This window comes from Vidua chalybeata, chromosome 4 (assembly GCF_026979565.1).
Source record: "Vidua chalybeata isolate OUT-0048 chromosome 4, bVidCha1 merged haplotype, whole genome shotgun sequence".
In the NCBI taxonomy this organism is placed as follows: domain Eukaryota; kingdom Metazoa; phylum Chordata; class Aves; order Passeriformes; family Viduidae; genus Vidua; species Vidua chalybeata.
The window spans coordinates 58,843,061-58,869,159 of record NC_071533.1 but is presented as its reverse complement, the minus strand read 5'-3'; the positions used below and the strand labels follow the sequence as shown (position 1 = coordinate 58,869,159).

Below are 26,099 nucleotides of genomic sequence, written 5' to 3'. Positions count from 1 at the left end.
AGCTACCTGGTATAGATCAGCCCAGGAAAGGACAGAAATGGAGTTTAGCTAGCAAAGAAAAAATGCTTGCCTGAAGCAGTTTGAAGAACTTTTTCTGAGGCATGAATAAATTAAAACTGCTTTGGTATTTTGTTTTCTATTTATAATCATTATCATTTAAAGAATACTTTAAATAAGAACAGTAGAAAGCAGAATATAGGATATTTAACAAATCATAACAACCAAATATGAATATTAATGTGTATTAAATATCTTCAACTATGCCAGTGATATTTCATACAACAAGCAGTTTTTTCCACTCATCCTTAAAAGAAAAACTTTCCTGAACCAAAGTATACTTACCAGTTTTCCTTTTTAAATGGGGACTTGAATTAATATTTTTTTAAAGCCTTGATTGCTAGTATGACATTACAGAGTAGAAGTAGAGGAAGTCTTGGAAGTGATATTAAAAAAAGATCTGGATTCCTACTTCCTCCAGAATTCAGTGCTCTAAATGTGGTATCTGAGCAAACACCAGCTCTTGACCTCAAATCTATATTCTTTGCTGAGGTTTGTCCACTAGGATAAGGACCACTGTGTAGCAGTTAAATACAAAACAAACCTGAAATTTGTACCTTCTGAGGTTTGGTTCTGACCAAACCTTTGAAACAAGATTGCTTTCAGTCCATCGGTTATTTCAGCACTTGACATCACCCCCACATAAAACAAGGCAAATGGCCAATTAGCTAACTGGAAGTTTTCCAGTTCAAAATGGTGCCAAAATGAATGAAGATGAAGTGGAGTAGAAAAAAAAAAAAAAAGAGTTTAAATTGGCTGAACAGTCAGCTCTCTATGGGAAGCTGAAAATAGAAATCAGTTCATGGAACTCAGGAGCTTCACTATCTTCTATTTGGGGAAGATCAAACTTCGGCATTTGCAAGTTAAACAGGGATCCCCAAGGCTTCTAGAGTACTTTTTAAAAGAGGTTTTATACAGGACCTGTGTATTTTGCAAATAAAACTGCAGCAAATTAAATTCTAATCACATTCTATTCATAGCATCTGAAATCAGAGTATAAATTTGCTTCCTACAGATAATTATCTGGACTGGAGTTTTAATCTTATACATATGCCATTACCCCTATGCAAACATGGATAACTTTTGGCTTTTTCTTTTCAGCAACATTCAGCTATTTTGACATTTTAAGTGGTTATGAGTCAGTTTTAAATAAAGACAGCCTAAAGAAATCAGATTATATGTTAAGAAGTAGTATTTGAACTGAGAAAGAAAAGAATACAGCATTATAGAATAACATCTTTGCTTGGGAAATAATGTGCAAATTCCAGCAAGAAAAGTAGTTAATCATGCCTGCTTTGTAAATATAACTTCTATAGAAGTCAATGCTGCTTTAAATACATCTATCAGGCCCCTCATACAAACTGTTAAGCTACATCATAAATGCATGTAAGTATTCTAAATAGGAAAAATTCCCCTGCAGAAAATTTCCCATTATTATAAACCTGTTAGTTATGTTACACAACAGCAGATCAATTTTCTGTCAAAATATTAGCAGCACAGTACAGTCCAAGTTAGATATACCAATGTTTACCTACTAAACAGTACTCTCTACTATGACTTTGTAAAAATGTCAAGAAGATCATGAAGCAAAGATTATAAATTTCTGTGGAAAAGAAACCATATTCCTGATATAAAATAAATGTAAAAAGGAAAAATACAAATGCAATTTATCTAAATTGCCATTCTCAAACAAAAGCAGAATAACCAACTTCAAATATTACTGATATTTTTCTTTAAAAATTATTATAAAATTTTGGATATCAGGCTATCAGCTGTACCTGCTGACAAGCAAATTAGCTTTGCATTTAAAAGAAGCTGCCCTATGCAAAAGTCCTTTTCTTCTAGTGAAAATCAAGCAGTGGTTTAAAGAAATGGAGGTTTTCAGATGCCTAATGATGCAGATAGATAACTGACAATTGTCAAATTCCTCAAACGAGCATATTTCACATAATTTGGTAGTCACCTTGTATGTGTCTAAACATAAAAATAAAAGTCCAGTTAAAAAGCAGCTTCATGTGTTTTTATGACTTTTATGAATTGTCAAAAGAACAACGTATTCAGAGAGATCGTGAACTCATCACAGGTTCTGGCACTCACAGCATCTGGTTGAAAGGAAAAATAATTTCACGCTGTTGTTTGTGAAATAGATTCAATTTGATCCAAACTTTAGAACCACAAAACACAAGAAGTCTAATAATGTTTCAGATCTATGTTTTAAAAGCACTGATACTCGACCATGCAGCCAGACACAATAAACCTACTGGTATCCACCACATCACAGAGACTGACCTTAGCAAGGAGCTGAACTTAGCAACAACCTTTAACTGCAGAGCTGTTACTGAAATGATTAGTTAACAACAGCTCTGAGCAGGCAGATCACTTCACCAGTGCGCATCTGTGTAAGATCAGGGCCTGAACTTGTTTCATCCCTTCATCTGGCCTCAGCTTCAGGAAAAAAACATGTTTCACTTGTCCCAGCCCACTCCCCATGTCAGTGGACATTAAGCACATGTCACCTCACTTTTGGAGAGCATTGCATTTTTTTACTTCATAACTGTTTGCTGAATTGCCCTCCACCAGTTCTCACCTTGGAAAAAACTTTTTAAGTGCATTAATATGGCACAATTCAACTCTACTATACATGAATCACATGAATCAGTAGTGGTGAGACATTACTTACAGAAGGCAACCGGACCCAGAGCCCTTACACAGCCCTTCTCTGAACAGATTTGTGTCTATCCCTCCAGTCACCAGAGCCCTTGCCTTCCCTGCAGGACAGTGTCTATTCCCTCTCTCCATACTGCTTAGTCCTCCAGAATCATCTCTAACCTTTCTGCTCTGCCTGGAGGAACTTGTGCTGTAGCACCAGCAACAGCAGCATTGACTCTTCAACCATAGCTGCTGCAGCACTTCAAAGGCAGCTACCACAGCCAAGGATTTAGACTGCAGCTGGAATTTGAAGGCTCAAGGTGGGGTCCCCAGGGCTGAGCAAAAAGAGCAAAGCTCATTTGTAAGGATTAAAAGGTGGACAGGTAATGGATCTCTATGGGGCAGGAAGGAGAGGGAAAAGCAGAGAGAGTGGAAGTCAGTATACAATACAAAAAGCTGAGGAGGTTAAGAGGGGCAGCAAAAGGAGGGGCTGAGGGCACAGAAGAGAGATTCCTGGTTAGCGTAAATAATATACACGTATGCTAGGGAGGAAGAATGGGGGCAGTCTAGAAATATAAACAAAAATATATTTAACATAGCAGTTGGTGAAGAGATCAAGAGGAATAAAATACAAAAGGATGTACAAGTCAAAGACAACTAGTAAAACAGGCACTGAGAATAAAAAAACTGTGATGAGACCGAGACATAAAATCCATCTATAAAACAGCTTGTACTGGGATACATATAACATTTTTCATACTACAGGATACCCAAAATGTAAAAGCAAATTTTTTTTATTATTCAAGGTGATAATAGACTCTGCATATGTAGTTATAAAAAAACATTTTTTCTTTTGAAAAGTAAAATTACAGAAATTTTTAAAAGAAAAAACCTAAACAACCCAAGAAGTTGGATGTTTAAGACCATGCTACATATTACTTGGGAAGCAGGACCATGAAAATTATACACATGGACTAGAGAAAGACCACAGCCACCTGCCTGAGCTATGTTGTGCTCAGCTTCTCAAAGGGGGCAGTTCTTGTCAATATTTGAACATACGAGCAGAGCTGAGGCCACAAACACACCAAGAAATGTAAGGATTTAAAAAAACTTTCTGCCTGCCTTGGAGGCCATAGACTTGTGAACTGAATATTAAGAAAAACTCCTTGAAGAGAAGTTCTCATCTGGTGGTGGTGGAAGTGAGTTCTCCTTACAGTTGCAGTTAACTATACAGTAAAGCGATGTAGTGGGATACGAACCCCATGGGAAAGAGCAAGAATTCAGACTAGAATAAATAATTTACTGCAAATCACACCTACCTTAGTGTAGCATAATTTCTCAGTATCTCAGCTTCTTAGAATTTCCCACACCTGAATGCTAAACAATACACACTAAGTCATATCACAGAGTTATACAATTATGTGTTAAGCTAATAAATAGGATTTTTTGCCATCTGCAATCTTTTCTTAACATAGTTAAAACAGATTAGCTGTTTTGTTAAACCACTAATTGTTTAATTGTTCCAACTAATAAGCACTTGCTTGAACAGCTTAAAATTAACATTCACTTGAAGAACCTCATAATTTTCACTTGTGATATACAAGCCTCCTTCATAGCCTCATTACTTTCTGAATCTCCAAATGTTTCCTTGTAGTTATTAGAAAGCACATTCTAGAGTTTAAACAGGAAAAGATTTCTATTTTGGGAATTGAGACGGCTTAACTTTTTTTCTCTCCTTAGCTTTCTGTTCAGATGTGCCGGCAGAGAACTGTGTGCACTGCTAGAAAAGCAACAGGGGAGAAATGTGAAGATCACAGAGCACACAGCTTTTTATTTGTCATTTATTCTAAATTCAAAAGAAAAGAGTACCAGGCCAAAAGTCATTCTGTTAGTTATTCAAAGTGACTGATGCTAATTGATCTGTCAACAGTTTCTAATGCATGTTGAATATATCACTCATCATTTACAGAGCAAACTGTTGACTGAGATTCATCCATAAAGACATATAAGTCTATCTATTAGTGCAAGAAGTAATGCTGATGTGGTAATAAAAATACACAAAAACACTAGCATTTTTCAGAGCATCCATGGAGACAATTTGAGACTTCAGAGAAGTAACTATTTTTATAATAACAGCTTTATTTCAAGCACTGTTTCTCACTGGATACAACTTACATTTTGTGCTAAGTGTATATATATTAATGGAACATTTTCAAAATTATCCCTAGATAAAATATATATTATGTTTTAAAATTATTCCAACAACAGCTTTTCCAAGTAACATTTTGCTGAGTGTTAGTTCAAATAACTTGAGAAAAAAAAATTAAAAATGCTTTGGCAAAATACCCTTCCATGGTGATGTCTTTAAAAGCATTTTGAATGCAGGGCTTCCTCATCCATTTTTATTCTGGTATCAGTCAAATAGAGAGGAGGAAACATAAACACCGTTATACAGGTTCATTTAAATATAATTTTAAAGAATATAGACTGAAATTTTTCAAGTGTGTGGTTTGAATTTGAGCCAGTCAAAAAACGGCCTGTTGCTTCTTAATGGACAATGGTTCAACGTGTTTCTGAAACCCCTAATGGCATTGTTGTGCTGGTCCCTGTTGAAACAAAGTTCCTGGTATCCCAGAGCCTGTGTCAAGGCAGGAGGGCTGCAAAGGTACCAGGCCAGAGAAGAACAGTGTGGTCACTGAACTGCACACATTGCGCTTCTGGAAGGATTCACGGTTCTTGTCACAGGCTCCTGACTGTAGTTAACAATATCTGCCTTCACCACTCTCTGTCATAAAAGAAAAGAAAACACAGTAACAATCAGAAAATACAAACTTCATACTGGCAAAGCATTCAATGGGATTTTTATGAAACACAAAGGGAAAAATAACAAAAAAACAAGTATTTTTTTTTCACTACCTTACAGGAAACCTTATCAGGTGCTAATTCTCATTGTAATTCTAAGTTTATTCATGCTAAGCAGAAGCAGAAGATAACCTTGGTAGGTTGTCACAACACTACAAAAGGAGTAGAACTTTCTTGCTAAAGCAGTGAATACAGTTTTATTTCCATGAAAACTTTATTGTGTGAGAGTAATAAAACAGAATTTATTTGCAAAAGTTGTGCCATTCATTCTTTAATAATAACTGCCTAAATTTTAACTGGAAATTGTACCTAAGTTTTTTGTAACTGGAAATTGTACCTAAGTCTTTTTGTCTTTACTCCAAGCATTTCATCAGAAAATATGGACAGAATTCAAAGCAAATTTCAAATACAGCCACATTTTAAAAAAGCTTTGATAGGCATACTGGCTAAAGATTACATTAACATAAAAAGAAGCTCTGCTTACTATATTTATTCTCTAATACAGATCTAACAGATCTTACGCATTCTATTTACAAAGCATTTGAATAAGACTGATGCTCTCTCCTACATTAGGAGACAGAAATGTATCATTTTGCATCCATTTCCATCTGAGACAGCTATGTAATATTTTGAATGTACAGCACTAAATACAGTAACATGAAGAACTTCAAAGTTTCTACAAACTATCTGATTCTTAGAAACACTATGTAATTAATTGTACACAAAGTTCCACAACAATATGTTGAATATTACATGTATTTACACATACAAAACACAATCTTCCAAAAGAACTTACTTTAACAGATGTTACTTCATGTAAAAGCAATGCAGCTTATAAAAAAGAAACAAACCAAGTTTTCCATCAATACCTGAACTACTGCATTGAGCAGACTTTGCTCTGGCAGTTGGAAGTGTGATGTTGGTTATCTTCTTCGGGATATTTCACTAGTTCTGCCCTGACAACATTCTGTTAACCATGTATCAACATGATGGATAGAGGGCAAGGAGAAGAATGTAAAAGAAAAGAGAAGGAAAACAATGAAGAGATTAATCAGTAGTTGAAAAGAATGAATGGATAACATAAGATTATGCAGAAGCAAAATGAAAGTGCATTTTCAGGCCTTAGGCAGATATAAGAGCAACACCTCTGGCTGGAAGCAGCACTCAGCACCAGGGATGCTTCTCGAGCTTTTTCCAGAACATGCCCTCTCAAAGCACCAAAGTGAAAGGCTCATACATGCAATCAGCAAAAGTGTATTAAGGCTAGAGAAGGGACAGATTAAAAAGGCAGGGAATTCAGTGGAAGAAAAGATGACAGTGGCCTATTCCTCCTTTAAGTCAAAGATACTTAAATACTACGTTATCAGCTCATAACAAGTGCATTAGCCATGCACATGCTTCTTTTCCATCACATAACTATCACATTACACCTAAATATATAATCCAAAAGCAGTGACCAAATTAACAACCTCATATCAAAATGCTCTAAGTTTTGATTTTTCTTTGCTTCATTTAAAAATAAAAGGTTCCCATTTTTCCCCTTAAAGACAAACAAAACTGTTTTCTTATTATTAATACAGGTAATGGATACAGAGTTCTCATTATTAATACAGGGTCAACACAGGGTTCATGCAAAGGGAAGTAAAATTCATGGGAAAATTTCATTCAACATTAACAGAAGAAGCAGCAAAGGAGGTAAGTCTGCTATGAAAGATACCCTAAACCAGTTTAACATTTTGTCTTAAATACTTCAACTTTCCTACAATATATTTTCAAGGTTAAAATGAATTAATAAATAATTAAATTATATTATTTTAAAGGAAACAATGTATAAATTGGATTAGGAATATATAAACAGTATACATTAAAGATTACCTCTGTAAATAAAACCTGTATGTCAAACAAGCAACAATAATTGAACAGGCTGGTAAAGGACTTGGATTTATTAGCTGCTTGAAGTACTCTTCTTGAGCTTAATTCATCACATTCATATTATCTTATCTAGTGGACAACACTCATGATTTACTGGACTCCTGGCCTGATGTTATCAAGAGAAAGGTTGCCAAATCCCATGTAGGGCAGTAGTAGGAGTTTTAGCATTAAACAGCATTATCTGACCTCACAGGACCTAGTTTCTTCATACCAATCTTTTGACTAGAGCTGAGGGGAAAAAAAAAAAACAAAAAAAAAGGTCTTGCAATCATTAGGCAATTAATTGTTCCTCAAACATTGGTCTAAATCCCATCCTGTAAACACAGGCAGGTTAGTGACCTATGCTTAGGTACACTGTAGCAAAAAACTGATGATCATAAATGACTTGGATTATCTAATGGAATTTCATCCAAATAAGAGTTTAAAAATATCATTGCAACATTTCTTTCATTAACTTTTTGGTAATTAAAAACTTGGGCCTCTTTGCATCGGATTCTACATCATTGCCATGGTTCAAATCACTGTCAATAATGAGAAATAACCTTTCTTGGTCAAGGTGCTCTGTATTCCAGATCTGACTTATCTGCCAAACACTTTATTGTACAAAGCTGGCACACACACTGGTCTGCTGAGCCGGTATTTAGCTAGAGAGAAAACTACACATCACTTACAAAAATGCTAGCTCTTGCCACTGCCAAGGAACAAAGCTGTACCCCATGCAGTTTTTACACTACGGTTGAAAATAAAAGCTACAGAAAGAAAAACATTTCATTAATAAAGGAGTTATTTCCTCACATTTCATCAGACCCTTGCAATTTAAAAGGGAAAGTATTTTGAGGACTGAAAACAAGTCAGAATCTACAATTTTCTTATTTTGGAACTGTTCTATTTCAACTTTCCAGTCATGCATGGAGAGTAATCTAGTTCTTTGTTTCACTACAGTTTTGTCCAAATAAAGGTCTGATTAACAGTCATCTCAGCATGTTAACAGACAAGGTTTAGTAACTCTAGCTGAGATAGTTTAAAAACTTACCACCCCCAAATGTCTGTCCTATTCCTCTGCTGGAGATCATTGCTGCCAAAGGAGAGCTGGTGGAATGTAACGTGTACTTGCACCTCATCCACTTCAGCACAGTCTGGCAGCTTGTCTTTAAAACAGCTTTCAGCAGCAGTTTAAGCTAAGCTGCTCAACTTCACCCTGATGTGGCCAAAGCACACAATCACCTTCCATTTTCTGATTCTGATGTGGGAGCAATACATTCCAACAAAAGGGCAGCAGCAAATAGGTTGGGCTGCATCAATATCTTAAACTGCTACAGCTGTTTTCTGAAACAATGCAGAGTAAATATAATTCAATCTCTAAGGCTTGTTCTTGCAGTTAATTAACAGAAGTTGTGCTGCTAATTTGAAGGTGACCAAGAACCTCATATACTTTTCACAAGAGCATCTGCAGTTCTGCTAGTCATAAAAGCTCAAAAGTCATGAGCCAAACCCCACAAATTCGTACAAGTTAAAATAATGTGTTTGGGATTCCTAATACTTATTTGTATCCACCTATGAGTCACATCTAAGATCTTCCTAGACTGTAACAATCATAACTGACTCTAAACACAAGAAATAAGATCTTCAGTCACAAAATCAAGTGCTAGAAATAATTTTAAAGCATATTCTCAATACTAGACAATAAAAAATACACATATAGCATTTGACTGTTGGCATTTTACACAAATTAAAAGTATTTACTCTTATATTTTGCTACTGCCTAGATTGGATGAATGTATCTGATGTTCTCTGACAAAAAGATTCAAGCAAGAACCATCTCAGTTTTCAAAATAAGGAAATTTCACACTAAACAAAATATGGAAAACTCAAATATATAATCCAGTGTGTAAATAGTGCACATTTCTAAAAACCAAAATCCTTATGTAAAGATTAAATCCAATTCAACACTTGTATAATTTACAAATGAGTCACATTTACTATTGTCTTGTATTTATTAGATTCTTTATACCATTTACTAGCATCTGTCTGTCCACTGAATTGTATAGCCCAGTAGCTAGAGTATTCAATGTCTAAAAACTTTAAGAAACACACATCATATAATTGTCCCACAAGTTAAGCAAGACACGTGCCCATTTTAGAAATGGAAGAGGGAAAAACTCCCACCACCACCACACTGGAGAGACCTGCATCTATCATACATGTCTATGGTAAAACAGAAACCTAATTATGGCATTGTCCTGTAACATCACCTCCTTCCAGCCAAGAGACCAGCTCCATGCTTTTGGCAAACAGCACCTACACATCACTTTAATTAGGCTTTTCTACAGCAGACAAATGAATTTCTCTAAAGAGAATTTATCTTCCCAAGGATATGAAAGTTCAAGTTTTCGCTCTCCAGATTATGTAGAGACTTTCCCCTTTCTAGTCTTATGAAGTAATGGGGGTATTTGGTTCCATACAACAATGAGCCTAACAGACATTCCAATACAATTCTCATTGGGGAAACTCTTACCATCCCTTCAAAATAACCCTCTCAAAAGGAGCAAAGGTTTTGCTGATAACAAAGAGCTATTACTTGTTTGGAGTAGATTGAAATTATGCTTCACTAACAGAATTTTGCAAATTAAGCATCTCACAGTCTTTAGCTACACACACACTGTTGCACTACGTAGTGACTTCTGCTGTACCTGAAAGGCAACATGAAGTTTCTTTTCTGTTCAAATTAATTTACTGGCTTTGTTTCTTCTTTTGTTGTTTTTTTGTCGGTGGTGATTCTTCAGAGATTTTTTTTTACTTTTTTTTTTTTTTTTTTTTTTGATACTCAGAGCCTGGATTCACATCAATAGTAATATATACGACAGTATTTAATTTATGCAAATTAACTATTTACAGGCTATTGCTAATACAACTTGTGTAATATCAACTTTGACTCATATATTGCCTATTCCATTGATCTACTCAACAAAATTAAAAGCTAATTACAATACAAAAGTAGAAGGAAGCCTACTTAAATCTGATACCAGTTTGACATAATTATGTACTGTTGAACTGGGGCTATATGGAGCTTCCTACTTTAAAAATAACCTAAAAACATATCCTTTCTTTAGAATGATACAGTTTTCCATATAATCCTATTATCAGTTTCCTTTAAATTTAAGGTATTTGCAGACCTTTCTACAATCTTACACCTGAGTTACAGAACACCACTTACAGCACAGAGAGGTCTAGGACTGATATTCCAGTGCCTAACTAAACAACCAAAGAAAAATTGAAGAGCTCTATGTGCTCAATTATTTAGAGGCAAATAATCACAAAGCTCAAAATAATAGATGGATGGTACCTTAGTAGTAAAAGAACATTTAAAAGACACACTTAGTATTTCTCTGCCTATAAATTACAGCTTTTTAAAATTAATCTGCTTGTTAAGTATGCTCTGTAAGTTTATTTTACAATTTTACTGTTTGCAATACAGTTTTCTAGTTAACCACTTCAACACAGATTGCAAACATTGCTGTGGCAAAGCACTTTCAGAAATTACATAATTATTGTATATTTCAAAAAGAAGGAGACCAAGCTGTACATAAGAAATGCTTTGCCATTTATTTTAAATAAACTTTTTGACTTATTTTGTGGTACTGGTTTAACACTGCTATTGAAAAGCAGATCCAGGATATTACACCACTAAAATAGCAACATTTGGGTTCGCTAAGTAAATTTAAATAATTGTAATCTCAAATGTCATTACACAGGGTTGCCTCAGTAGTATAATCTTTCTTTTTGAGGTTTCTGAAACTGGGTTGTAGAAAAATTTTTCAGTTTAAACCCGTGCATATAATATCATGAATATCTTTAACTATGCATACATATTTAATTTCTAAACTAATCTTAAGTGCTATTTCTAAACAAATATTCTTAGAACTAAAGCTTTTTCTTCATTTTTGAACATGTTTTTTCTTGTTTCAGAGAGTTGATCATGGTGGATAAGTAAGAAATTATCATATTTCAAAAAGCTGTTGTGAAATTGAGTAATTACCTTCAGAAAAATAGATGAAGATTTATTTAAAGAACAGTTACAAATCCACAACAAGATCACTTTTAATACTAAATAAAATACTAAAAAAATCCATGTATTTGTGGAAAATCACCTGTGATTGTTCCAATTCTGCTTTGTTTAATTTGATGCCGAGTATGTCAGCAGCAATTCTCTGAAAACACAGGAAGACCTATGGAAAGAAAATAAATTGCATTTCGATGATTAAAAACAGACATCCTTGAGGTTCTTTCAAATATATCAAACCATTCCTGAACAGTAAACAATTATATACAAAATTATGACCTGTGCAAAACAGATCTGAAAAAAACCTCATCTGGTACGTTCGATTTTGTTTAAAAATTTGAGAAAATAACTCAACAATGGTACAAGGAATGAACAGTATGCTGGATTGTTAAGCAAGACTTCTACTTTGCCTCCAGAGACCTAAGTTTAAACAAGCTTTACACTACCCACCTCTCAAATACTGCTCTCAGTGCTATAAAATATGAATAAGGGTATTCACTAATGTTTAGCTCAAAAATGTATTACCAGTGTATTGTGAAATAAGAGATGTAGGTTTCTGAAACTGAGAATAACAGAACTGTGCATCAACATTACCAAAATCTCTACTACATACGTCCAAAAAATAGGAGTATGAAAGCGTTCTGAAGAGTCTTACAAAACATACACTGAACAGAAGTATCTAGGATCAAGCAGGATGTTGTACAGCCTGCAGCAGCAGCCTGGCAGAGTTAGACTTTGAACATGGTTTAACACATAATACTGGGTAGCAATGCTGTTTTAAATAATTGCTTTAATTTATCTTAAGACAGTCCACCTACCTCACTGTTTAGGTAAAACTGCATTTTAAATGTGATTAAAGAATATGACACGTGCAAGAGGAGCAGCTTAAGTGTGCGCTGCTGCTAAACACTGTATTGCGAAGCTACAAGTTATATTTTATCTGCAGGGCCATTAACAAACATCTGAGCTCACCATCTAAATACCTAACAAACATTGGTTTGCATCATGCAGCTGCCACCAAAAAAAAAAAAAAAAAAAAGATCTATGTACATGCTCACCACCACTGTCAGTGAAAATTAAGAAACATACTATTTACACAATCTCTTCTAACACCCAAGATGGAAACTAGAAATAAATTAGTGGCACAACCAATGAAGTGTGGTTGCTTCCAAAAAAATTGCTCTTTCTCTAAACTCCTTGGTATAGTACTGGTCTGTTCTACGAACATCTACACAACAAGGAAGGGCACACTGAACAGAGATTCTGAGGCTCAGAGACCTAGTTCAACCCACACCAAGCTCTCAGGTGCTCTGAGCTACATCATCTGCCCTGAGGACACCCTGCGCAAAAAAAACATCAAGCACATGTGCAATGCTTCAGCTATGTGATTTGGTGGACAGTAAGACAGTAATAATAAATCTTCCATGAATTTTTTTTGCCCTTGAGATGACTTTCAGAATTTTCTATACACACAAAATCATCTTTTTCAAACAAGTCTGTTGAAAAGATCTGATGTAAACAAAACAAATTTAACTGAGTAAGACTGTTCTAGTCTATATTCACAGTAGCAACGGATGCCTCTTCTTAAATCACTGTCTAGGATAAACACTCCATCTTCTGAATGATCAGTGTGCAGCAGCAGTGCAAAGGATAATTCAAATTTCTATTGAAACTAAAAAAGAACAATTGAAACTACTTCTTTTGTTAGATATTTAGGCAGAGATTTCCTGTTAATGTTTCCTAGGCATGTTCAGATTTACTTTTGTTTTTAAACAGTAAGCTATGAAAAGTATAATCACTATATATAGTGGAATGCCGATGTAATTAATGACTTAATTAAAAAACTGAAATAAAGATTCTGTCATAATTAGCAATGATAAATGTATCAATTATAAAAATGAACTGATTTTGGTGGTCTCCTTGAGAGAAGAATACATTTTATCAGATGCACATTTTACTAAATGTAGTATTATGATTTCTTTCTTCTGTTTCTAACATTAAAAGCCTGTATTTTCACACTTAAAACAAAAAATATGCCAAGGTTTTAAAACAAACTATAAAGAGAATCAGGACTCACTGCATTTGTAACAGCAGTATTGTTATACTTTACAGAAAAACTATTATCTTACAAAATTGGGCAGTTCACTGCACAAGATTCATCAAAGACCTTAAGAAGTGATTCCATTTGTGGACTATACTTCCATGTACTTGACCATGGTCTTGCTATTCAATAACATTAAAATAAAGTAAGCTTTCTTGTCAACAGTAATATTAAGGAGACAAATACAAGATTGTTTTATGGGAATGACAAACTCATTAGGCATGAGACAGAAATCAAGCAAAACAATACAATATGATTTAATTTGACTGATAGTGTTAACTGAAAAAGAATGCTTTCTTTCATATGCTTCCAACTAAAACAAATAACCCAGTTAGCTCAGAGTCAAAAGATTGTTCAAAAATGTACTCTGCAAAGCATCTGGTACAAATGCCAGAATGTTCAAATTTCAATGGAGCTGCAAAGGGAATATCTCTCATGGCTCAGGATTCATATTAAAATCTTTTATTGCAACAGGGTCTTGTCACATTATTTACCAATTGTTGGGAAATTCAATATTGATTGTCTATAGATGGGACTCCACCTGGAATGAAGAAATATACTTAACTACAGGCTGACAGCAAACAGAGATTTAGCTGGTCTCAGTTTTCATGCTGATGTATAAGCCAGACCATTTCCATTAAAATCTGCATCTCAAACTGAAAATCAGATGAGAAACCACTGTAATTTAATAAGAATAATACGCACTCATACAAAATCTACTTTTCATTCAACTAAGGAAGTTGAAAAAGGGCCTGCAGCACTCTGAGTTCTCAACAGTTTATTATGTGAAGTATAATAAAACTGCTGCATCTCGAAAAAAAACAACAGACATCCACAAGTTTGGGGTTTTCTCTTACTTACAGAATCTCCTGTCTTGGCTGACACAAAATGGCTACTGAAGTTGTTCTCCTGACAAAATCGCTGGTGCTTGTCAGCTTTCACTGTGCGAATATGCTCCAAGTCAACTAAAAATAAGTTGAAGAAATGAAAAATTATTACACTGGCGCCCATTTAGTTACTCACCTTAAAAATTATTCATTGGAAACAGATCAGATATAATACCTTCTTTTACAGGTATATGAAATGCAAGTTTCTTTCTCTCTATAATAATTTGCTAAAATGAAAGCAATTAATTATATCAGATTAATTTTATTTGCAAAAATAAAATTAAATTACAATTAAAATTTTATGGCCAAATGCAACAAATTCATATCTCAAAGTACAAATTTATTTCTGGATACAGTCATATACTTTGCAATAACTCTGCTGCTAGCTACATACTAAAAAAAGACAGAACTAATATTCCATACTCTGCTTGCAACCAAGATGTATATTGGCGATTCCAGTGTAACCTGAAGACTTTTACAAAATAAATTCACCAAGCACATCTGAAGCAACGTATTTTTCCAAAGTAAAAATGTAAATAAGTTATAAAGAATTTTATTGCAGAACATGGTAAAGCAAAAATGTTCACTATAATAAAAAAATTGAAATTGACTGAGTAAAAGCAATGATGCTCAGTTACTCATATACGAGGCTTTCAATTCCACAAAGGTGTGGTTCAGAAAATTTTAAGAAGTAAAATGCACATTTCAAGACACACACATATTTTTATTTTTATCACTTTACAACCATTGGAAGCAGAGTAAAGCTTTCAAATGGTATTTTATGCTGAAAAGCACTGGTTGCTCCCAAAATCTCACAGAACTCAAGTCTTGTGCAGGTTTTATTGTGTACATTCCAGTTTCTCCAATCTGATCCTGAGGTAATTCGAAACTATATTGAACAGTTTCTCTTTTTTTTTTTATTGCATTACGGTTCCTATAAGGGTGTTGACTCAATGTAGTCAAATTATAAGGCAAATATATTCAGAAGGATTTAAAGACAAGCAGGCTCTTTGAGTTAATACAGGAAAAAAAAACTTCAACTGATTTCCTGAGGAAGGGACCCAACTGACTTGTAAAAACTTGTAAATTTGCAAATCTAGTAAGCCTGTATAATAGTGTTATTTGATTATCAGCTGAAAAAATGCTCTCCTACTACATAAAAGGCTTTATTTTTAAATGATATTGGAGGTCTTTAATTTGTAGGCTCTGGAGATTTTCTCTTGGAGATTTTTAGCCTAACAGAGGATTCCTACAGCTTGGTTAATGTGGAGTTTTTGACACGTATTACTGTTCCTTGCACATCAGTAAGGCCTTGTTTGTAAGAACAGGCCTAAAATCATCCAGTTACCACAGACATTAATTTGTGAAGGACTAAAATACTAAGCTATTAACACTAATGTTTCTAGTATAGTTTTTCCATAATACTAAACATCCACTATATAATAAAGTTTCATAAAAAAAGGGAAGAACAAATACATTTACTAAAATAAAGCCCAAAGTCAATAACAATTTTGTTAAAAACTCATGCATTTAATTTTTTTTCTCTGAAAAATAACTACCAAGATAAAAGATTGACTCTTTTGAAATGCCTTTAAGAATAAAATAGAGTATACTGCCTAAAACATTTCATTATTAACTATTATTTTTATGCTTAACATATTAGTTTTAAGTGCAGCTTGGTAAAAACAACAGTAAGATTACTCTTTCAGGAAAAATAAAAAATGTATTTTCTTTATTTTCATTTCATTAACTATTAAAGGATCTTTAACCGCACCTCCAGATTTCACTCATTATATTTCTCTGATTACATCTGAACTCAAAAAAACCTACACACAATTACAATACAACTAAATAAATAGATTGATAGCATTTACACCATATTCCTTTAAAATACCACAACATGTTTACATAAATACATAAAAACAAGTTCACTAGTTACAATCTCTCTCAAACTCTCTTTCCCAGGAAGGAAAGAATAGAGAGTGTACAAAGAAAAGAACAGGCTAAAAGGTTGATGAATTTCCAGGGAAAAAATGCCACAGCCATATTGGAAATCACCTTCAAATGCCTCTTACTTCCTATAAAGAAACATCTATAATAATATATGGTCAGAGTATGTACTTTACTACAGAAGAGAAATTAAAGCACATGAGATCATAGAAACAGACTGAAAGTGAAAAATCAAGGTGTAATTATGTTTTTGAACTTTGTGTGCTTCTCAGTCCTTCTCCCCAGTCACAAATATTTCACTTTCTGCCTCCTAAATTTTGGGCTGTCTGCTCTCAACTATACAGGCACTGTCATGCCAGGGAACTGCCAGGTGACAGTCCATGTATGCATTCAGAGCCCACAGAAAATGCCAGGTGATTCATGTTACGTTAGTTCTTGGTGAAAAACGGCACATTTTTAGCACAAGAAGAGTTTCAAGTGTTAATAAATATTTAACTACCCAAAACTTCAGTTGGAAGTCAATGAAGGCCAATGGTCCTAAGTCCTATTCCTTTGCATTGCCCACAGGCTAGGGGCATAATCATAGAGTCACTGAAGATCAGCTAAAGACAGTGAACAGTTATCCTCCAGTCCTTTTTCTTTAATATCTGACATTGGTCAGCTCAACAGGCAGAATTCTTAGCACACCAGGAGATAAGTCTTGTCCAGCTTTTATTTAGACATCACAGCAAAAAAACTTTAGAGAGAGCTTTGGAGGAGAAAAATGATTTTCTGAAAAAGATGTTTATAAGGAATGCAGGGACTTTATAGACAGAAAACTAACAGCTGGCCAATGTGGGCTCATATGATGAGCCAATTAACAGCAGGAATAGGTATCTTGGGATGAAGAATGATATGAGAATGCACTTAAGCCATGAAAAGTTTAACAGCAAAGACAAATAAGGTTTGGATAGAAAGAAAGCGAGTAAGATACATAAATACTGTTTGATTTTATAAACCAGGAAAATGATCTTGCAGAATATTCTAAATGACTAGATAACATAACAATGGCCAAGAAAAAGGAATTATTGAAATTTAGATACAAAATGAGAACATTTTAATTCTGGTAATGGCTATGCTAGGCCATATCTAACAAAGGTCTCAAAGAAGGAATCTGCAAGATTTGGCCACATATCAAACACAAACATTTAGAGAAAGGCCCAAAGTGAAGTTTACGTGCCAGATGGTACAGTCATCCTCTTCATCTTTAGGGAATGAGAAAGAGGGTAACAGCAGGGCAAATTTAATAGCTTCATTTTTACCAAGCAGAATATAAACTGATGGCTAGAGATTCACGATGGGATGGATAAAGAAGACAAAAGACACAAGTTTGAAAAGTAGAAAGAGATTTAACTATTTGCAAACAGTGACACTCTACAGAACACAAATGTTACAAACCAGTATTTTTGGTTGAGGGCTTGAATACAAACTCTCCTATCTGCATTAAAGTATGTTTTCTGATCATGAAAAGCTAAGGAAAGCCCAAGATGTGTAAATGTTGGAGAATGCAGTGAGGATATTTCTTTGATCTATCATTCCAAAAATTCTAAATGTCTTAAAAATGGGATCAACAGGCAGAAAGGACAGTAAAAAGTGTACATTATGAAAGCAATAGTTAAAATGTCAAAGGAGTGCATTGCTAATTCCCTAGCTAGAATGGAACTACTTAATATATTTGCATTAAATTGAATACTTACATGAAAACTTGTATCAAGAGGAGCAGAGAGACATCATAAGCAATGGGGGAAAGAGAGGGAGATAGTATTGTTCCCCCAACTAGCCTGGCGAGGACAGAAAAAGGGGGCTCATCAGCCTCCAAAGTATATTCAAAGTCCCTTTCAAAGAAAAGGCATCCACAATATAGGCTGTTGCAGTTTTGCTCATTTTTATGCCTGAATACACACTAAAAGCCTTAAGTGACAACTACAAAAAATATATGGCTAGCAGATACTCTCCAAAATTTATTTCCATTGCCTTGCTTATCCTCTAAATAGCCCATCTTGTTGGTTCTCTAAAATAAGACTAAACATTCATCTTTAAGCTTTTCTAGTATGAAGAGTCATTTCAATTACATTAGCAAGATAAACTGCTGTTCCACAGTTGATACACACCTGTATGTACAGATATCTCATAAAGATACCAGAACATCAAAAACAGATTAGAAACTTTGGGAATTCAGATGCAGCTCTCAGCAAGGCAAACAGATCCAATGAAAATCTCCCCTTAAAGACTGAGCAAGCATAGATCAGCATCTGCTGTTGCAAAAGTAGGTAAGACTAAAATGCTTGCTTCTCATGAATTCCAGGGAGTTCAATTTTGATTTATAGGTGAGATTAAACAGAGATCTAGTGAGGTGAAAAAAGAAAACAGAATCTAGGAGGAAAATATTGAACTCCCACAGAAATCCCAAGGATACTCCCTCTAAGGCATTCCTGAAGACTTCTTGGAAGAAAATGAACTCTATCTCAGCCCAAACCAGCAGAGAAGAAAAAAAAAAAAAAATCCACCTGTAAAAAGAACACTGCAAGTGACATTTCAAAGAAGGACAAAAAAGTAAGTTTCAGTTATAACCGGAGAGATTTGATTAGGTTCTATCTTCAGGTGATCTATAAAAGAATTTTCAATAACTACCCTTCAAACTGCTATTATACACCAACTATTTGCAGTGAAAATCTCATAGATAATGGTAAATCAAAATGGAAAAGGAAACCATACTCAAATACTGCAAGGCAAGATATCTATCCTATGATTAAAATTTCTGAGGAAATACTTGAGACAGCATAAATTCTTCTTCAAAGTCAAAAGTCTATATGAATTTACTTGAGAAATTAAGTCACTGAAATTTTAGTTTATTGGGCTATGACAAGGGAATGGAAAAACCTTAAAAAGTACTAGATAAAACACAAATGAGTGCTTTACAATCTACCCACAACCAGCCATTCAACAGCAATTCCATCCTGATTGAATAGTTCTGCTGCTTTTGGCTCTGAAACCGTTAGTGGTAAGTAAATTAATGTCAAAATTGTTTCTCTTCCACTATTTAGATGCTTGTGTCATTCCATAAGTTAAAAATGGCCTGCAATGAACCACACAGCACTACCATGCACAGACTATCATTTCCATTCCACTACACCATATCTGGTGTAGCAGATATGCTTAAAAACTACTTTAACTCAACTGCTTCTCTAAAATCCAGGAGCTAGGACCAATATAATTAGCTCACCAGTTTGCTGCAAGAAGTGTGATATCTAATCCCAGAATTGTATTGCCTTAAAATTAAGGCAATAATACATGTAACAATTTACCCAATACAACTGGTACAAAAACAAAGCCAAGAAGTACTTTAAAATATGTAACATCAGTCAGAAGAATGATGAATGTTCTGCTTTTATCATCTTTCAAAAACATGTAAGTAAATAACTGCACATACTCTAAAAAGACAACAGAGCATCATTTGTGCAGAATGTAAAGGCTGCTACTCCTTTTATTTTTCTCTCTTTCCCCCAGGACTGCCAGTCTCTTCTTTCATAACATCACAGCAGAAGAGCTCCATGTAAAATTACAGGGATTTTTAAGCAGGAAAACATCCATTTTGCATGAATCTTCCTTTCAGGTAATTTTGGAAGAAACACAAAAATTGTCTGTAACTCATACAGGTACTTCCAAGCAGCGGAGAAACTAGTGACAGTACTTGCTGAGGACGTATGGACAACTGAGTATAATGCACATGAAGCAAGTCTGAGTGTTTAATAGTTTGTTGGGACTTCCCCTGGATCATGAGATTACACTTGCAAACTGTAAGCTGTTTTCAGTGATTATACCAGTGATAACTAACCTATCCACTTTTTAAACCACATGCATGGAAAGAAATGAGAGACAGTTTAGAGTCTCAGTAAAGGGATGCCTCTTCACCCAAATCTGACAATCTTCTGCTTTCAGACCCTGAATTGTAAAAACTGCAAGGGATTCTGTTGCAAAGGGGCAGTTCTCTTTAAGATTAACTCTTTTTTAATTGATAACGGTATTTTCCATTAAAACTGGTAGTAACACATAAATGAAATTACAACTCTCTGGTTTTTTACTTATCTTACATATTATAGCTATTTCATATTTCAATATAACTAAGAGTAGTTTCAAAGTTATGAGTAAACATCTTTATTAATCTATGGTACCACACAAAAGTATGTTCTTTTATAGTATGCTGTGAAAAATGAAATATAAATCTTTCTGCAAAGTATTTGCAGCTGTGCACACAAGGTATACAATTACATAATGTTTAAATAATGAGCTATCACGATTAGCCCACACAGACATGACAAGTAAAATGCTTTAATAATTTATTAATTTGATTTACATGTGCTTAAAATTATGTACACATTTTCTCTTCTGAAAATACTCCAGGGTCATTAAAAAAGGGGTCTGTATATGACAACGTCTTTTTCATCCTATTTTTCCGTATAATTTCTGACTGATTTCTTAAGAACAAAGCTAGCTGAAAACCTAGCAGTCTGAGGACAACAACACTGTCATATAGCACTGTCCTCATGCAGTGCACACTGCTCAACAAGTACTGTCAGTTTAATTCCAGAATGCGACGGTTCTGCTTCCTCCATGCGTAAGCAAACATGTATGAAAAAGGGAATTAAAAGAGGGAATTCTCCATGAGGTGCCAAATATTCACTATTCTAAAAAATAAACTAGAAATCAAGCTGAACACTGACAACAACATTCTAGGCAACAGGATTTACTTTCCAGTTTATCAGACCTCTATCTCACAGCATGTCAACAGAGAATAGCTTAGCATGGCCCATTGCTCTGGCCAGAAAGAACTCCCTTTCAAGCCTCTTCTGCCATAAGCAGTATTATCTGGTTTTAATCCTAATTCTACCATCAATCCAAAGAAAAAAGTGAAATAAAAAAGGGCCCATGGAAAAAAAAGCGAAATAAAAACTTCCCTAGTTTTTACTGCACAGCTTACCAGCAACCTCCTGCTTCCCACTAAAACATGGAGCTATTTCATTATGTCTTAGATTTTAAAGTGTATTTCAATAGGTTACTTAGAACTTCAAGAAACTGCACTTTCATTTTCTATTTAGACACAAAGGTTCTTTCTGCTAAATAAAAAAAGCATCTAATATCTAATTATTATCCAATATAATCAGATTTATACAGAAATAACAATAACTTAATTTGCCAATGAACTGTACCAGGTCTGCAGCACTACCAGACTTTGTGTATCAGCTAGCTCTTTGAAAATCTGTTTTGATTTGGTACTTCTAAATTACTACAGCTCACATTCTCGAATATTCAATCCCAAATGTCAGAGTGCAAACTGCAGCTTTCCATAGTTAATTTTCTGTTAATACTTTCAATCTTTTTCTCACACTAAAATTGTCTAACTGCCAAGAAAAGAAAACTCTTTCATGGAAGTCCTGAAAACTATGCCCCTACTCTGATTTAAGGAAGCTCAAAAGGAAATATAAATATAGATCCAGTACATATTTTCTCAGTAATTTTTTTAGGTTATCAAGAAAACATCTAGAGTGTTGATCTGGTTATACTCATGTCAGACAAACTACATGTCACATTAACTACCTCCAGGAAGTTATTCCAAACACAAAATAAACTGTTTATGCCACTTCTCAGATAGATAGCATGACAGATTGTTATTAATTGAAGACAGATGAAATACATTAATTTGATTGCAAGCATGTGTTTACTTTCTCACTGTCATGTACACTCTACTGCTGATGCTTTCCTATGAGGACATAGTAACAAATCAAATGTTGTATTAAAAGACTTGCTAAGGCAGAATAATAGGTGGTGCTGCACTTTAAAAACTACACTTAACATTTCCAGCTACGACAGGAAATCACTGGTTTCAGAAAGCAAAAAAATGATAGCTTAAAAACTCTAGTAATTTACACAAAACACTGTAACACTTCCTCCTCTAAAAAAATTAAAGCTATCAGCAAGTACGTTTCTCAATTACAATGAAGAAAAATACAGCTTTCTAAATGACAAATCTATGATCTGAGTGCCTTCCAAAAGACAAATTCCTACAGATACAAGACATGAAAATGTATGCCTAATATGGGAAAGGAAAGGTGAACAATTCTTAGGTCTTAGTTTCTTAGGTTCTTAGTTAAAAACAGAAAGCCATCATGCCTGTGAATGAGGTTTGCCTGGTTTTATGCACACGTCTCATATAGGCCTCCACTTATTTGTACAAAGCTTATGTGGAATTATTAAAGACACAAAATCTGAGCTTCTTGGAATAAGAATATTTCACACATTAAAACCAAATTGATGAGGCTGACAGTTTATTCCAACATGGGAAATAATAAAAAAGAATGTGTTTACCATGACAAGTTCTCTGCTTGGCATTTATGAAAGTAGCTGCAGTTATTACATTAACTTCACTTTACAAAAAATATCCCATATTAAATGAGACTTTCAAAATTACTTTCAAATACTGTTAAACAATAAACAATTACAGCACTTCTGCTAAGGCTCTGAAACACAGTGGTTCTTGAGCATCTTAGGTTAATGAGGTTAACACTTGCAAAATTTAAAATAAGCTTCAACAGAAAAAAATCAAGAAGAGCAGCCAGAAGTAAATGCCTCCATCTCAGCACATTAAGTGCAGCTAACTACAGAGGACAGAGTGTGACAGGATTCTTGCCTAATAACAAGAGTGTTTAATGTCTGTTAGTTGGCAGGTCATTTTTAAGATGATGTTAACATCTGCAAATACAAACAGCAGGCATATTTTAAAACAAAAGTAAAATTTCTTATGAAGGAAAAAAACAATACACCCAAGTTTCTTTTCAAAACTAGGATGACAGATGACTGGCTTACACAGCTTAAAGAGACAGTTAAAGAGAAAATAACTTTTTCTTTCTCAGCTAGACATTTCCCATTTTCATTTTTAATAAATTCTTGGCAGAAATTCTTGCAACCATTTCTCATTTGACTGAATGGACTAAGACTACACTGACAGCTGGAATCTGATCTCTTCTGTTAGGTACCTGTACCACTTACCCTTACCCCTAATGCTGACATTTTTGGAAACAAGTATTCAGAAAAGATTATATTATTAAACTAACACAAATTTGAGTCACTTTGAATATTATTTTAGGATTAAAACATAACTGGAACTACTCTACTTTTTTTTTTCTTTTTGTAAGGGTAAGGCCACACAAAGCAAGAGAGGTGGATGAAAGGCATTGTTGACTTTCTCCCCACCCTGCAAATCAAGTGGCAAAGTACACTGAAGATCCATTGAGGCAGCAGACAGTGAACTCAGAACACATTAATCGAGGCACAAAGAGTTTAGTTGTGGTGCACACACCTCTGTGCAGATGATTTTATGATGTATCTATGTTTACTGCAGTGTACAGACCTAAACAAACACATCCTTAGGGTAAGCTTAACAAATCAAGTGGGGCTTGAAATGAATGAAAGAACATGAAATACTTCTGTGCGTTCTGGTATGGAGAATGAACAGCCTGGCTTCAGCAAACTAACGCTACTCTCTCAAAAGTATCATGTCACAAGACTTTAATGTTCTCTAATTTCACACCTTTGGTTAACTAGTTTTTACTTTCCACTCAGAAACATGTCCTAAGATTACAAGCTCCTCCTGGGGAGAAGACAATTTGCTCACGGTTGCTTTTTATCCAGTCTGTCAGATTCTTATATGGACCTAGTGCTAATTTACAAACCCTTTACAATTAGTAACAGATCATTTGCTGACTAATTTGCTTCCCAGTAAATTAGGCAAACACCATTCTTATTTTTACAAAGGAAAACTGAAACACATATCAAAAGATAAATTTAATGCCTTGCTAAAATCATAGGAAATTTCACTGAGCCATCAATTTACTGCTTTGCGTACCAAATCAGCTTTCATCTTCTTGTGTTCAGACTTCCTAATCTTTGTGCCAATGAGAAATTTAAGTTATAAAGTTAAATTAAATGTGTTAATCTAGACTCAAACATCTTTATGAGTGGCTATTTCTTAAAGACAAGGAGAAATGAGAAAAAGCCTAGGACAGGAGAACACAATCCAGCTGAAATTTTTCTTGCTATATTAGTTCAATTATAAAAATCACAAGGCAGGCACAGTGACCAGCACAGGACAGGAACACAAAATGTATATTGAATGATGCTGAGAAAGCAAAGCAAAGAAAAATAAGCTGTGTTCACACAAACCATAATCCCCAATGCCCAATACCATGTAGATTAATTCCAGTCCCCACGGGAACACTGAAACACTGACATTAGACATGGATACATTTAATGAAATTATAAATTATACAGCAACAGCATTAGTGTAACCATCTCTGAGAAAAAGAAATTCTGTTAATGAAGAACCATAACTCAAATACAGTAGAGCATGAAAATATGTAATAATTCTTTTCTATCTCTGAAACTCTAGTTGCAGCATTTCTTCTCATATTCTTAAAATTTTCTCTAATATATATTGTATTTCACTTTTTTGATCCAGCATCCTTCATAAACACAGCATACACATAGAAAAAAAATCAAGTTTCAAGTGAGACATCATGTTCTAATTGTTAACATTTTAGCAATACCAACAAGAAAAAAGTTAGACCACTTAGAATGAAGATTTTCACTCACCAGTCTAAGACTACCCTTTATAAAGCAACATGTAAGAAACACAGAAACATTTGATTCATAATCTTTTAAGAGTATTTTTAACACTGCAATGGCTGCACTATATTTTTTTAGTGTTCATATGCACTACTACAGACAAATTCATTTCTAGGTGCCTAACTTCAAAAACCACATTTCTTTTTAGATTAGACATTACTGGGTTTGATAGTAGTTTCCAAAGTTCCCTGTAATGAACTTCAATGACTGCCCCAGCACTTTAAAACAAGACTTGCTGGCAGGAAAAAAAAAAAAAAAAAACCTCTTCTCTGATTCAACTTGAAATTCTTTTTATCAGGATTACTGAAAGTTTTTTAAAAAATGCTTAGATTGATTTAGCTGAGCTACTAGTGACAAACTGCTGGGGTCAATAGCTTTTTTCAAAAATAAATTTCCTCCTTATATTATTAAAGGTATGTTTTAGGACAGAGGTTTAAAAACAAAAAGCCTATTTTCCTACTAATCCAAATAGAGCTGCCCATTGTTTTGGTTGAACTTAACAATTCCAAAAGGTCAACAGAGTGCAAAAAAAGATATTATAGTGATGTAATTTCTGAAATTCTAAGTTGAATGAAGTGTTCTTTAGTGCATTATTGAAGACATGAAGTTGCAGTGTACTAAATATTCAGAAGATGGTGCTAGTCCAATATATCCACAAGCCATGTGTGGATCAGCTTTTCTTCATCTCTTTCAAATATCTTCTCTAGTTTTCATGTATCTACTACATCATCACAGAATTTATCAATACCAGGACAAAGTATAGTCATCATCATTCAAGTACTAAAAGGGCTACTAAATGATACCATTGTAAAATTCATGAAGATTTACAGGATTGACAGGCATAAAATATAAAGCTCACTATAATTTCAAAAATTGAGGGTCT

At 34.3% G+C, this 26,099-nt stretch overlaps 1 protein-coding gene across 2 annotated transcripts in view; it reads right to left on the bottom strand.

Annotated features, from left to right (window-relative positions):
* Positions 1-4,825: 4,825 nt before the first annotated feature.
* The window catches only part of RAB28 (RAB28, member RAS oncogene family), a 63,267-nt gene continuing 41,993 nt past the window's right edge, over positions 4,826-26,099 (bottom strand). The window contains exons 5-8 of one of the 2 annotated variants that reach the window (XM_053941749.1): positions 14,523-14,626; positions 11,649-11,726; positions 6,438-6,535; positions 5,406-5,491 (exon numbers count right to left, since the gene is read on the bottom strand). In XM_053941749.1, coding sequence (XP_053797724.1) covers positions 6,443-6,535; positions 11,649-11,726; positions 14,523-14,626 — 275 coding nt within the window. In that variant the 3' untranslated portion in view covers positions 5,406-5,491; positions 6,438-6,442. Of the gene's footprint in view, positions 5,492-6,437; positions 6,536-11,648; positions 11,727-14,522; positions 14,627-26,099 lie in introns of both variants that reach the window. The other variant, XM_053941748.1, reaches the window with a different exon arrangement.